Source organism: Ictidomys tridecemlineatus, chromosome 9 (genome assembly GCF_052094955.1).
Source record: "Ictidomys tridecemlineatus isolate mIctTri1 chromosome 9, mIctTri1.hap1, whole genome shotgun sequence".
In the NCBI taxonomy this organism is placed as follows: Eukaryota; Metazoa; Chordata; class Mammalia; order Rodentia; family Sciuridae; genus Ictidomys; species Ictidomys tridecemlineatus.
Window position 1 is genome coordinate 147915139 of NC_135485.1, and position 13801 is coordinate 147928939.

At 47.0% G+C, this 13801-nt stretch overlaps 1 protein-coding gene across 2 annotated transcripts in view; it reads right to left on the minus strand.

Moving 5' to 3' along the window:
* Positions 1-8131: 8131 nt before the first annotated feature.
* Positions 8132-13801, minus strand: part of Usp53 (ubiquitin specific peptidase 53) — a 60122-nt gene continuing 54452 nt past the window's right edge. For both annotated transcript variants that reach the window (XM_078022182.1, XM_078022183.1), the window contains 2 exons: positions 12738-12834; positions 8132-11084 (listed from right to left, as the gene is read on the minus strand). In XM_078022182.1, coding sequence (XP_077878308.1) covers positions 10190-11084; positions 12738-12834 — 992 coding nt within the window. In that variant the 3' untranslated portion in view covers positions 8132-10189. The remainder of the gene's footprint in view (positions 11085-12737; positions 12835-13801) is intronic.

Genomic DNA, 13801 nt, shown 5'->3' on the forward strand with positions numbered 1-13801 from the left:
ACTCAATGCATTTTCATTGAGAAAATATGGATAAGCACAAAGGATAAAAATTATCTGTGATCCCATTCCTAGAGATAATGGTTGTTAATATGTTGACATTTCTTACACTTATGAAATAATTCTAATCCTGGTTATTATTTTATATATGACAATTATGAATATGGCATTTATTGACACAGTCTAGATCCTGCCTATGCTGCTGTTTTCTGTGTGGAAGCCTATCATGTAATTTGATGAGCTATGACATGTCTTAGATAACCTTCCAATGACTAATGACCGTATCTCATACCCTTCAATAAAACAAGCAACAGGCTGATGCTCAGGTAGGTAATTAGCTTAAGATTTCAAACAAGCTGTGAGTGCAACATCTTTCTCACCTAAGCAACCAGTTAAACTCTGCCCTACTGAAGTTTTAAAATATTAAAAAGCAAAAGAACTCCTTCTTTAACTTGAAATAAAATCTTAAATGGAATCCTAAGTACAAACATAATCCAGTTCTTCTCATCTGTACATGTGTAAAGCAGGCAGGGGTAAGGCTGGTTAGTCTATTCAGTCCTGTGCTGCCTGGCTGTCCACATACCCAAGTCATCATGGAGAACTTCAGAGCTCTGGGACAGAGTCTGAAAACTCCACGGCTCTTTTAGATGTGCTCAGCTGGTTTTTCTAATGAGCTGGATGGCTACTGCATCTATATCGTTTATAAATCCTCAGACGATGTCTGACGCTCAGTATTTCAAGTATTTCCTAAAATTAAAGAAGGAAAATCTGTCGGGGGAATGAATTAACTCATATCCATTATTAGTACTTAAAAAAAAAAAAACCCTCAGAAAGTATCTGAGCTTAGTGGTCATTACACTATTATATTCTAAGAGATAACTCATTAGGTATTTTTTGATTAGGATTGTTTTCTTCCATTTTCAGGGGCACTGTCTGAGTGATGTGGAGACAGCATAGACAGTAAAGATAAGTCTCCCACCCTCAAAGAATATATAATACTCTAATACTGAAGATATCTGAGATAAAATTAAGAATGGAGAGACCAAGGTAAACTGTAGTGAGGAAACCATGAAGCTGGCTCCTGAGTTGGGTCTCAAAGCATACGTAGGTCTTAGATGGGTGAGGAAGCATTACAGTTTAAATGGGAACAACAAGCACTCAGTGCAGAGGCAAAAAGGGAAAATAGCTTCCATGAGGAAGGTGGCAGAAAGCACTCTAGCTAGAGAAAAAGTTGTCTGCTGGGTCCTAGGCTGCCCCAGTGGGGTGGAGCCCAAGAAGTGTCTTCAAAGGTGGGAAATGCTAAAGGCCAAGATGAAGACAAGACAATGGCTGCATCTTAATAATGCTGATAGTACAACTTGGGAAGAAAACTAACACTGGTTAAAAAAAAAAAGGTGGGGGGGAAAGGTGGGGGATCACATAATGGGAGAGAAAGGGGAAATACTGGGGAATGCTGGTATATTGTGTGCATATATGAATATGTGACAATGAATCCCGCCATTAGGTCTAATTAAACTGTGCCAATAAAAATATAGGAAAAAAAGAGAAACTCTCACAGGTATGGAATGACAGAAGAAAACAAAACAAAATGGACAAACAGATCCAGAAGACAGAGATATAACTGTACCAATCAACAGGATCTCTGTTAGGACAAGCAACCAATCTGAAAGAGGAAAAATAAAATAAATATGAGAAAAGAGTTTAAGACACATATTTTTGGATGAAAAACCCATTAACAAAGTTCCGCACTGCAGGAGCAGTTGCTCTAATATTAGTTCAAGGTGGTCTAAAAATCCGCATTACCGTCTAAAGTCCACCACTGCCTCGGGTAAGAACTGCTTCCTCCTTCAGTCTTTTCCTTCTCCCTCACACTGGGGTCCTGACCTGGTCCTCTCCACGTAGCCCAGGGGGGCCGAGTGGCCTTAGCACTGACTGCACCGTGATGGCTCAATCTGCAGGCCAGAGCACTCCCTTCCCTGGGATGTGGGGGAGGCAGGTGCAGGCGGGTGGGAATGCAGCGCTCAGCAGGACGTCGGTGCCCGGGTTTTGCAGTCTGCTACTTTATTCCAAACCGAACTGCTGTTCGTGACACCGAAACCCCCAGCGACCTCCACATCACTTCTGTCCGGGAACGACCCAGAACGCGGGAATCTGTACAGGGTGGAGCTGCACGTCTGGGTGGCCCCTGCCGGTATCTGTCTCCCTGTCGGGCCACCGGGCCGACCCCCCCCCCAGCGGCCCAACGTCTCTCGCAGGGACATTCGGGGCCTTCGGCTTCGCGAGGCCACCTGTGCTCAGTTCCGGTCCGGCAGCGACCCGCTGCCCCGCTGAGGGCAAGCCAGCCTGCGGCGGGTCCTGCTCCGTCTACACACGCGCGGCCGCCGGCACGTCTGCCCTGCCACCCCCGGGACCCGGCGACGTCCGCCTGCCACCCCGGGACCCGGCGACGTCCGCCGGCACGTCTGCCCTGCCACCCCGGGACCCGGCGACGGCCCGGAGCCCGGAGGCAGGGCCGGGCGGCTCGCGCTGGCCACGGAGCCGCGTCTGCGGTGGGTCCTTTTCGGGGGCCTGGGCGGCACTGAGTCCGCCAGGGCCACCGGAAGGCAAGCCCAGCGGGGCCCCTCCATGCCGCCAGACACCGCTGGAGCGAAGGGCGCGAGGCCTGGCGGGCGCCCACCGAGGCCCTCGCGCCGCTCGCGGGGTAGCCGGGCGACCGGGCCGGCCTGCGCGCGCTCCCCCGGAGAACCGAACTCGCCACGCGGCGGGCGCACTGGCGCCTAGAAGGCGGAACGCCGAGCTCCGCCGCCAGCGCCGCAGCGGGAGGAGGGAGGCGGCCGCTTCCGCTTCCGCTTCCGGGCGTGGCCGCGGCGCCTGCGGGCCGTCACGGGGCGGCCGACGGGGCGCCTGCGCGGGGCGGGGCGCCGGGGTTCGCCTCCCTGGGCGGAGGCGCGGAGCCGCGTTCCCCCCGCGTCGGGCTTCCTGAGCGGTGGCGCGCGGCCGAGACGGTGCCGGAGCTCGCGGCAGGATGGAGGCGCGCGCGGCGAACGGCGGCCGGGGACAGCGCGGGCCCGGCGCCCCGCAGGCCGGGAGCAACGGGCTGCCGAAGCACTCGTACTGGCTGGACCTGTGGCTCTTCGTGCTCCTGGACGTGGTGCTCTTCCTCTTCGTGTACCTCCTGCCCTGGTGAGCGCGGCGGGGCGAGCGGCGCAGGCGGGGGTCGCGGGTGGCCGGCGGCCGGACCGTGCCCGGGTGGCGTGTCGGAGGGCGGTGGCGGCCGAGTGCGCCTCGCACGGCCCTGGCGTGTCCCGGGGGCCGCTGACCGGCCCCAGCCTGGGGGCGCGCACCGCGCGGGCCCGTTCCGGGAAGGCTCCCCCGGCTCTGCGCCCGGAGCCCGGGCTGCCGCCGGCCTCCCCGCTCCCCGCCACGGGCACCGCGAGCCGAGCCGGGGGCGCTTCGTGTCGCCTGCAGAACGCAGGCCCTCGGTCTCCCTGGCAGCCCGGGTCGGCGGGGTGACACGGGAGGGGGCGAGACAGCTCTCCCGGCTCGTCGTGACGGCGCTGCGCTCTGGCGGCTCCTCTCCCGCCTGCCCCGTCCAGCCTCAGCGCCTGAGTTCTGGGGCGGCGTGGAGGCAGAGGGCCCGCGGGGGACGGCACAGGAGCGCAGTTTCCGTGAAGTCCTCCTCCACGGGCGTTCCGAGTTTCCAGTGCCCTCCCGCCCCGCTTTTAGAGAGACCAAATACAAGGACAGTGATTTTTTTGTTCGTTTAGTTTTTATTTTTAATAATGACCAGAATTCTCAGCTCTGGGTGGAAAAATGGAACTTGAAAACTTTCTACACCATTTAAAAAAGGTTCTTGGGCTGGGGATGTGGGTCAAGTGGTAGCGAGCTCGCCCGGCATGTGCTAGGCGCTGGATTCGGTCCTCAGCAGCACATAAACATAAAATAAAGATGTTGTGTCCACCGAAAACAGATGGATATTAAAAATTCTTATCAATATGTAAATCATTTTTGGGATAGACCTGTGACAAAAACAAGTATGATTTTCAGAGGTGGCATAAGATGCTAAAATGGGCAGATACAGTAAACGTCCGTGACAGATGTTTGTTTTTTACAGATGGGTTTGCTGACATCCCAAGATCACTGGATTCAGGAGTGAATTCTGAAAATGAACTACAGTTTTCTTGAACAAAGAAGATGGGATTGTGCTACTGCAGAATTTCAAGTCTCTAAGGGACCATCCTTTCTTTTTACATGTTCTTCTAACTCATTTGGGGAACTACTAAATGAATAGTGATCTCATTCATAGCCAAGTTCCTAAAACTAAATGCAGTGTTTCACATTTAAACTCTTTTCAAACACCTAATGTCTTTATAGGGGCTGGTGCAGAAGTAAAATTTGTACTTCAAAGCTTAGCATATTCACTGAGTACTGTTGGAAGGGTTGGTCTGGGTTTAATTCAGTCACATAATGGGGTGTGCAACTAGGTGAGGTGAGGGAGTTGTAAATTCCAAAGTTATTCAGGAGAGAGAAAAGGACTGGTGTTCTGAGCTTGTGTAGAGGCTGTCCCTAACACAATAGAGTTCACAATCTATTGGCTCTACCTGTACTTAGTTTTTAAATGGTCTTTTCATGACCTTTGAAATGCCGGTTGGGTCACAAAGGAGATGGCATTAGATAGTGGAAAGCCCGCCTGCATGCCCTCTGCATGCACCCTGAAACAGGAATGTTTCAAGCCTGTTTTTTTTTTTTTAATTATTGTATTAGGTATGCTTGTGTCCAAAACATTTGCTTTCATCATGCTTGTAACTTATTTGAATGCCTCCGCTGGCAGTGTGGTATTTACTCATCCTACAGAGCCTTCATCTTTGGCTGCAGCATTTTGAACATAGTTGTAGGCCAGACAAAAATTCTTTCCTTTGTAGAGATTGTTCTGTCTTTTTAAAAATCTAATTGTTATTAAATTAAAATCTAATTGTTATTTAAATCCAATTATTTTACTGATCTGGGGTGCCCAGCGGGCAGATGGGAACTGTGTGAAGTGGTACCCTCCCTGTGATCCAGGGAACTCTGCACCCTCTGCCTTTCAGAAGGGTGCTCAGGGTTAGGGTCAGGCCTGGAGTTGCCCTTGGAGGATCTGTGGGCCTGGTGACTCTTAGTTATGCCTTCAGGGTATTGTTGCTCTGCACAAAGAGCATTCTGTGGAAGGTGTGGTTGAAGCATCAGGAGGAACAAAAAAGGAGATTGTACTGGGTGTGATAAATGATTATGACCTGCTTTTCTGTTGCTAACAATTTTATCTAATAAACATTTACTTACATAGCTGAATTTATTTTTTCTCAGCAAATTATCTGGTGGTAAGTTTATAAAAAGTTTAATAGTTCTTATGTAGCTTACTGTTAGAGCACCCACAGACTTGTAATCATCATCCCTACCACCTTTCTGAGCCTAAAATCAGCCTACTTTCACATGTTCTGAAAATTTCTAGCTTAGTCAAGATGGAGAAATCTTACAATGTGATGGCTCATCTTTTGTGTGTCAGTTTGAGCTAAGGATCCAAGAAAGCTGGTAAGACACTGTTCCTGGGTATGTCCAAAGAGATGTTTCTGAAGGAAATTTGAACCAACAGAGCAAAGAAAGATTTTCTCCCAATGTACAATCTCATGAGGGCTGGAGCACCAGAAAGGCAGAGGAAGGGTGAACCGCAGCATCAGTACTCCTGGTGCTGGGCCTACAGACTTGGACACCAGTGGTTTTCCTGGGCCTCTGGTTTGCAGTGGGCAAGGCCATGGGACTTCTGAGCCTCAATAATCACATGAGCCAATCCCTCATACTAAGTTTCTATATATGCTGTTCTTTTCTCTGGAAAAACTTCACTAATGTGCTGATATATTACATGACTAAATTGTGGCAGCATGAGGGCCCAGATCCTACTCAGATGAGTAAGAAACCATACCCACCACCAAACTGCTCATAGTGCCCATATTTTGTGTTGGAAACTTGCTATAACAAAAAGACATCAAGAATGATGTGATTTTAATTGTATAAGTTCATTTGCAAACTCACTCTTGATTTCATGGAAGTAAAATGAGGTTTAAAGTACTACTTGAAATGAACTGGCTTAGCAGTTGTAAGGACAGTTTTAAGGGTCTCTTTACCTGGGCTGGGATTGTGGCTCAGTGGTGGAGCACTCTCCTAGCACAGGCGGTACCCGGGTTTTATTCTCAGCACCACATAAAAATAAAGGCATTGTGTTGTGTCCATCTACAAGAAAAAAAAAAGATCTCTGCTGAGGGCCATTACCAAGTAGAAATGACGCATTGAAATTTCCTTGCCAAGCGTACCCCATGCTGCTTAGAGGACATTCGATGGGACATTGCATACTTTGGGAGGAAATGGACATATTGATAGACTCTTCCACTTTGAACTGCCTGCAGAACTTGCCTGGACTATATATCAGTTGCATGCATTGTGAACTATCGTTTGGTGCAGCGAATTGTGGTACTGCTGGCATATTTTTGCTGATGGTGTCACCAGTGATGCAATTTCCTTGCCAGCGCACCCCATGTTAATTGTGGTAATGCTGACATCTTTGCTGATGGTGTCACCAGTGACGCAATTTTTCCAAAGGAGCCGTCAATTGGCTTGGTGTCGTGGCATTTCTGTATCTTCCTCCCTTCTACTAGTGATGGTCTAAAATTTGGGGGCCAACAGAGGTGAGGCAAGAACCTCACCCCCCCACTGGTGCTTAGGCCTATCCACAAGCATGGCTGAATGCTGGACCGGTAGTGACGGGTTGATCTGGTTGCAGTGGATTCAACCTAAGACAGGAAACTGACGTGTAAAGGTCAGTTCTCCTATGACGGGTAAGAACCACATGTTGAATTGGACAACCTACCAGGCACGGTCCTAAGCCACATTGCTTGTTGTTTAATTAATCAGAAGGGGGGAGATGCTGAGGGCCATTACCAAGTAGGAATGACGCATCGAAATTTCCTTGCCAAGCGTACCCCATGCTGCTTAGAGGACATTCGATGGGACATTGCATGCATGCTTTAATAAAGTGACCTTGCTCAAGGACCAAGGCGGATCCGGGTTTAGAGCTGATCAGGTTTGAGGAAGTAACCGGCTCCTTGAGTTTAAGGCGTTGCCAGTTTAAGATAATGGGTTTTAGGGAAGTTGGAGATTGAAGATTATTGCTGGGATTAGGGTTTTCCTGCTGCTTGTTCCCGTGGAGTTCTCGTGAGATTAAAATGGGATTTGGAGATAGCCTCGTGGAGTAGGTGAATTGTGCGGGAGACGGCAGAACGCGATTGTCCCTGGACCTGTGTGGAGGCGGTGTGAGAGCTGGAATAAAGAATTGCTGTTTGAACCTGCAAAGGTGTGTGGTGGCTCATGATTCTGATGCCAAGCCGAGACATTGGCCTTTGGCAGATCTCTTCACCTGAAAATTTTAGCATATAAAGAGCACCAGGGGCTGGGGCTGGGGCTGGGGCTCAGTGGTAGTGTACTTACCTGGCATGTGTGAGGAGGCACTGGGTTTGACTTTCAGCACCATAGGTGAATTAAAAAAAAACCCTAAGGTCTATCAACAATTAAAAAAAAAGTACCAAATGACCCTAGAAAGTATGGAATTGCATTTGGAAACCCCAGATGTCTATGGTCAGTGAGGGTATGTAATGTAGGTGGTGCTCAAAGACAAGGTAAACCAGGGCCACTGGGCCAAATTGGGCTCACTACCTGTTTTTATAGTGAAAGCCTCTAAGCTAAGAATGGTTTTTACCTTTCAAAATGACTGAGAGGAATCAAAGGCTTTCACAGGAAAACCAGCAATCCAATTCCAGGGTTGGGGCTTATTGGAGCAGCATGCCCTTCCCTGTGCATGCCGTCTGTGCTCACTGCCACTGCAGGAGCCCCGGGCTGCACAGTGAGACCAGCTGCTACCCAGAGCTCTGTCCTTCACTGCCTGGCTCTGGCACTACACTCTAGACTGGACAGGTTGAATCAGGAACACCTGGCGTGACATGAGCAGTGATCCCAAGTACCCTTGAACTAAATTGACTTCTATTTCCCTTAAACAGGACACACGGAAAGGGGAGGGGGAAGAGACAACTCACCAATGCAAAATTCAACCATGTTAACTTAAAAACACTTTATCTTAAAAATTTTGAACCAAAAAAAAAATGATTTTACATGAAAATATAATTCTGAAGACAAGTATTTTAAACATTTCAATAATGCTTGCCTGTATTATAAAAAGTTATAACATGAAAATATCTATAAAAATATTAACAGGCACCTCAGAAGTAGAGACTTTTCAGGGGAATGAATAGCTAGTATGTACGCATTGAATCTACTTGGAGTGCTGAATCAACAAAACCAAATGGTTTCTAATTTGTTTAGTACTAAATTACATAACTGGGGAAGTTTCTTAAAAACTGAATAGTAGGTTAAAAGGCAAAATTGGATACTGCTATTTAATGTTTGCAACTAAACTGGATGTTGAAAAGGTACATTTAACTTATTAAATCAGAAATTAGTGTAAATGTTTCAGTTAATATATTTCAAACTGAACATCTTGACCAAATTGACGTTAATATGAGCCCACACAGTTTTTGAAAGCTATTAAAAAATACTTGAAGCCCCATCTTTAGTATTTTGCATTATCAAAGCAGCAATGAAAAACATTGACATTTCAGATACAATTCTATAAACCTTACATTACTTACAAACCTTCCATTATAAAAACTTAAGTTTTCTTAAAAGATAAAAATTTGATATTCAAGTATTTCTAAATTGAGAGCATATAAAAAGGTAAAAAAGGCTGGTGAGAATGTCTATAGACAGAAGACAGTCTTGGTGGCCAAAGTCAGAGGGCTAGGGTTAGCTTTTATAATCAATTTAGTATTCATTTTAACCACTTACATTTTGGAAAAATTTACACAATTTAAGGAATTGGCCAAGATATTAAACTTATTAGTTTACTGAATTATAAATTCTCAATTCTCTGGAATAGACACTATAAAACTATTCTCAATCCCAATCAGGTTATCAGCTTAGTATAAAATAAACTGACAACTAAGGAGATAAGGGAGTTGTTCTCGCTCCTAAGTTTACCATATGAAAATCCCTATAATTTTTAAAGAAAGCCCTCTCCATGAAGGTAGCTGTGATAAAATGATTTGAGAAAGAAAAAATTGGAAGGGTGCCCAAATTAGATACCCATTTCATTAAAATTAAACCCTCTGTATGAAAGACAAAGTTAACCTGGAAGGCTGCGTAGTAAAATGAGTTGACAACCTAGGAGTGTAAGACTGGAGCAGAGAGAACTTGGGCAGTTTGACAGTCCCAATTAACAGGACTCGAGGTTAATTCCTAACATTGGTTATTAGCAGCCCAAAGCAAATGTAACCAAAATAAAAGTCTTTCACATTTCACGTAAAATTAGAAAAAAAAAAAAAGTAACAAGATAAATAAATATACTTAAGTTTACACTTTTGACTTCTCAGCTCGTGGCCAAAGCAATATTTACAAACACATATAAGGGTTAAAGGCCTATTTACGTTAGCCAGATACTCTGAAGATATATGTTCTAGGAGAAAAATTAGTCCTGACCTTGAAATTTGAAAAATTGTTAATCATTAAGGCAATTTCCCCCAAGATTCTACAAAAAAAGGTCATTTTTTTTTTTTAAAAGACACTTGAAGGGCCAGGCATGGAAGAAATCAGGAACAAACTGGTGAAACCTGTAGGCTACAATCAAAAAGTGCTCTTAAAGGCAGACTCTGCTTTGACCTGACAACCTATGTGCTGCTGGCATGCAGACGGGCAGTTCCCGTGGAACTGGTCAGTTTGATACTATGGGTCTACTAGCCGTGTTAGAGGGGGACAAATCTAATTTTTATTCAACTGTTACATATGACAAACAGTATTATATATTCCCTGACTTGCTATTTTTCAAGGCATGCCACGATATTCAAAGTGAATTTCCAAAATATCCAGTAATTGATCATTATAGAGCAAAACATTTTAACATTATATTTATATTCTTTTGTGTGTGTGTATGTATATATATGATTTTTAAAATGCCACAGATTTGATTTTTAATGGCCTCTGAGAATAAGCTGGTGGACTCCATCATCTACCTGCTACAGTGCATGCTGGACTTGTGGAAGGGCAGGGTGGGCCAAGGCCATCATGTGACAGGTCCTACGCTTCTATCACTCTGAGTCGGTGAAGGGCTGTGACAAGAGCCAGTCTTCTCTGGAAAGCAGAGCTTGGGCCTCTGATGGTATTTCAGTCTGTACGTATCAGTCATGCAGCTGTCAACTGAAAAATAGGTAGTTAATGAGATGGTCTCACTTGGGCACGGAGAACTAGAGTCCAGTTCTGGCTGGCAGAGTGCATCCTCAACTGTAGTTGAGTTTGCCTGAAACCCACAAGCTGCAGTGTTGAACAGGCAGGGGGCTCTGCTGCCCGTACGCAACTTCACTTGAAGGGTCTCTCTGCATCTCAGGTGGTCCGCATGTGTACTGAATTCTGAACCTGGCTCTGACACTGCGCTTGGCCTCGTGGGACCGCTGAACACCCCTGAAAGTCTGACATCAGGCACAGACTCACTCCTCTCCGACTTTGGCACACTAGTAACAGCATGTTTCTTTGGTGGCAATGCGGGTGGCAGAAGCTGACAAAGAAGTTCTGGCCCCTGGCAACCATCACATCGGCAGGCTGGCTGAGCCACAGGTACCGTGGAAGGAGAGTTCTCACAGTAGCATGGCTCTATCCTGGTCTGCTGCGGAATAGCGTCCCGCTTTGGGCCGACAGCCCTGGAACGTGCAGAACGGGAAGAAGACGGGGAGGCCACTTCACTACTGTTCACTCTCTTTCCAGGCGAACTGTCACAGAGGTGAAAGGGCAAAGCTGCCCCCTCAGAATGTTCTCTACTAAGCCACTCAGACAAGTGACTTCCATTCGGTTTTTCAGATTCCCGATGACCTGACTGGTGGGTGTGCTCTCTTGCAGTGTGGTCCTTGAGTATTTGGGGGCCAGGTGAAGGAAGGAAGTTTCCAGTGGTTTCATGGGCATGTGGCCTAAAATACAAAGATAAAAGCAAAGCTGAAACACCTTATGCAATAGGTGAAACTAGGGAATAAACATTTCTCTATTTCGGTTTTTCCAATGCATGGTTTATATCATTTTTGCAACACAATAGAAATGGGAAATATTATGCCACCCACAATATGCTAATGCTCACCAGAAATGCTCATCATTACCAGATTCATATTTCTTCTCTTCTCTTTTTGTGTGGTGCTAGAACAGAACCCAGGGCTCTGTGTAGGTACTTTGCGACTGATCTGCACTTCCACCCGCAAATCACATTTCTCACCATTAGAAACGTACTTTAAAGTTCATTTCACTGAAATTACATTTATCAGTGATGAAATACAGCACAGAACTTACGGAAAATGCTACAGACAATTCAATACTCTACATTGTTCTTGCCCCTTTCTAACACTGAAAGGCAACAGGGATGAAGATGTTTAAAATCTTATATCAACACTTTAAGGATGGTGAATAATTAATTTAATCAAAATTATCTTTAATAAAGTAATAGCTAATTCCTAAGGTGGAGATAAATCATATGTTTCAGATTTTCTTTTTTTTTTGGTAGCTGGGATTGAACTCAGGGGCACTTGGCCACTGAGCCACATCCCACCCCTATTTTGTATTTTATTTAGAGACAGGGTCTCACTGAGTTGCTTAGCACCCCACTTTTGCTGAGGCTGGCTTTGAACTCACGATCCTCCTGCCTCAGCCTCCCAAACCACTGGGATTATAGGCGTGGGCCACCGCACCCGGCTATGCTGCAAATTATTTGTTTCATGATTTCTCCTATGAATTTTTCCTATGAATTCATAGAACTGAACTAGAGAGGAATGACTAGGTAGATGCAGTTATCAAATCTCAGCTCCACTGCTTTGAGCAGATTACTTAATGTCAACCTCAAATTTTCTAATTTGTAAGATATAGCAGTTCCCTCTCATCCACGGTTTCAGTTACCCACGGTTGACGTCACTCTGAAAACACTGACTAGAATATTCCTAAAATAAATGACCTGGGAGTTCTAAACCGCACACCCCTGAGTGAGCAGCATGAAGACCCCAGGCCGGCCTGCCCAGCCTGCTCAGCCTCAGTGCCTCAGTGCCCGGAGCACTCAGGTGCAGGTACACGTGGGCTCTGAAGCTCAGCAGTGATGTTCCAGCCGTGCAGAAGCTCAGCAAGGTGCTGCCCACGGGTGGGAGAGCAGGACATCCTTCAGGGAAATTAGACAGTCTGAGGTTGCCATGATCTAGACTCTTCTGTACAATCTCGAAGGAAACAAAGTTGTGCTGGTTTTGCTGTCACATCTCTAACAAAGTCACAGCCACGGGGCATGACAAGCGCCTGGTATATGCGAGAAGCGCAGCGCCTGGAGGTTCTGGGCACTCACTGGGTGGGATCCTGTACCCTCCTGCCCGGGCCGTGAGGGGCCACTGTGCCTCTCCTCACAAGAACACCATGTCAGAACAGTGACGTGCTGCTCCTGGCACCTTGGAGGCCCGCTGCCCACGGGTACAAACCCTCCAGTGAGTCCCACTGTTCTAGGGGAGAAAGGCAGATCTATGCCTTCCTGATGAATGAAGAATCCCTATACCACGGCATCCACCAGGAAAGGGCTTGGCACTCCCAATCGTCAGCATTACCTTTTCACCAAACGACTTTTTACTTGCAGATGTGATCCTGGGTGGAGCTCATGGGATTTATAGCCTGCTTCCAAGTCCTTATGTTCTCTTCTAAAATCTGGGTTGAGAGGGAAAGGGGAAAACAAAATTATTTAAATGGTCTTATAGAAATTATCCATTTATTTAATATTTATTTTTTAGTTTTAGGTGGACACTATATCTTTATTTTTATGTGGTGCTGAGGATCGAACCTGTGCCTCGCGCATGCCAGGGAACGCGCTACCACTTGAGCCACATCCCCAGCCCTATTCCATTTGTACTTACGTCAAGTTTTTGTGTAAACCAGGCAATTCTCTTCTAATTTAAAAACAAACAAAAATGAGTTCTTGGAGACAACTGAAAACATCACCCCTTTTCTGAACTAACTCCTTTCTGCAATATCAGTGATTCCTGCGCTGGAGGGCATTCCTGCTGGGTCACGTGGAACTCTGTGTTCCTCGGCCAGCTTTGCACCACTGTGAACAAAACACCCAACACGAGCAGCCCAAGAGGAGGGAGGCTCCTTGTAGACCCGCTCCCTCGGCCAGGGCACGGCTCTGCGCCCCAGGCCAGGCAGTGGGTCTCAGAGGAAGGGTGTGAAGGGGCAGCACTGCTCCCCTCAGGGAGATGCCCCCAGGACCCCTCTACAGCCGTGCCCACCTGCCTACGGCCACCACCCAGTGGGCCAACGCTGGCCTGCACTGATCGGGCGACAGCTCCCACAGCCCCTTTCCCCTCTGAACATCCCTGCATTCGCAGGCGCGCTGGGGAGGCCTCCCACCCCACCCCAACAGTCTGAGGCCAGCTGACCCGGGTCACGATGAATCCTCTAACTATGGGCTGGTAGCTTTAAGCAAGCCTCTTCCTCATTCACAGTCAGTTTCCTCCTTTATGGAACGGGATAACAACACACTTTAACTGCTTCTCAGGGTTCTCGGGAGGGTCAGTGAATTACAGGGTGGGACGGAGCTATGACCACACAGAGATACCCCAGCACCCAGGAGCTACTGCTCACGAGCTGTCCATGGGTTGCGTGTGGGTCACCG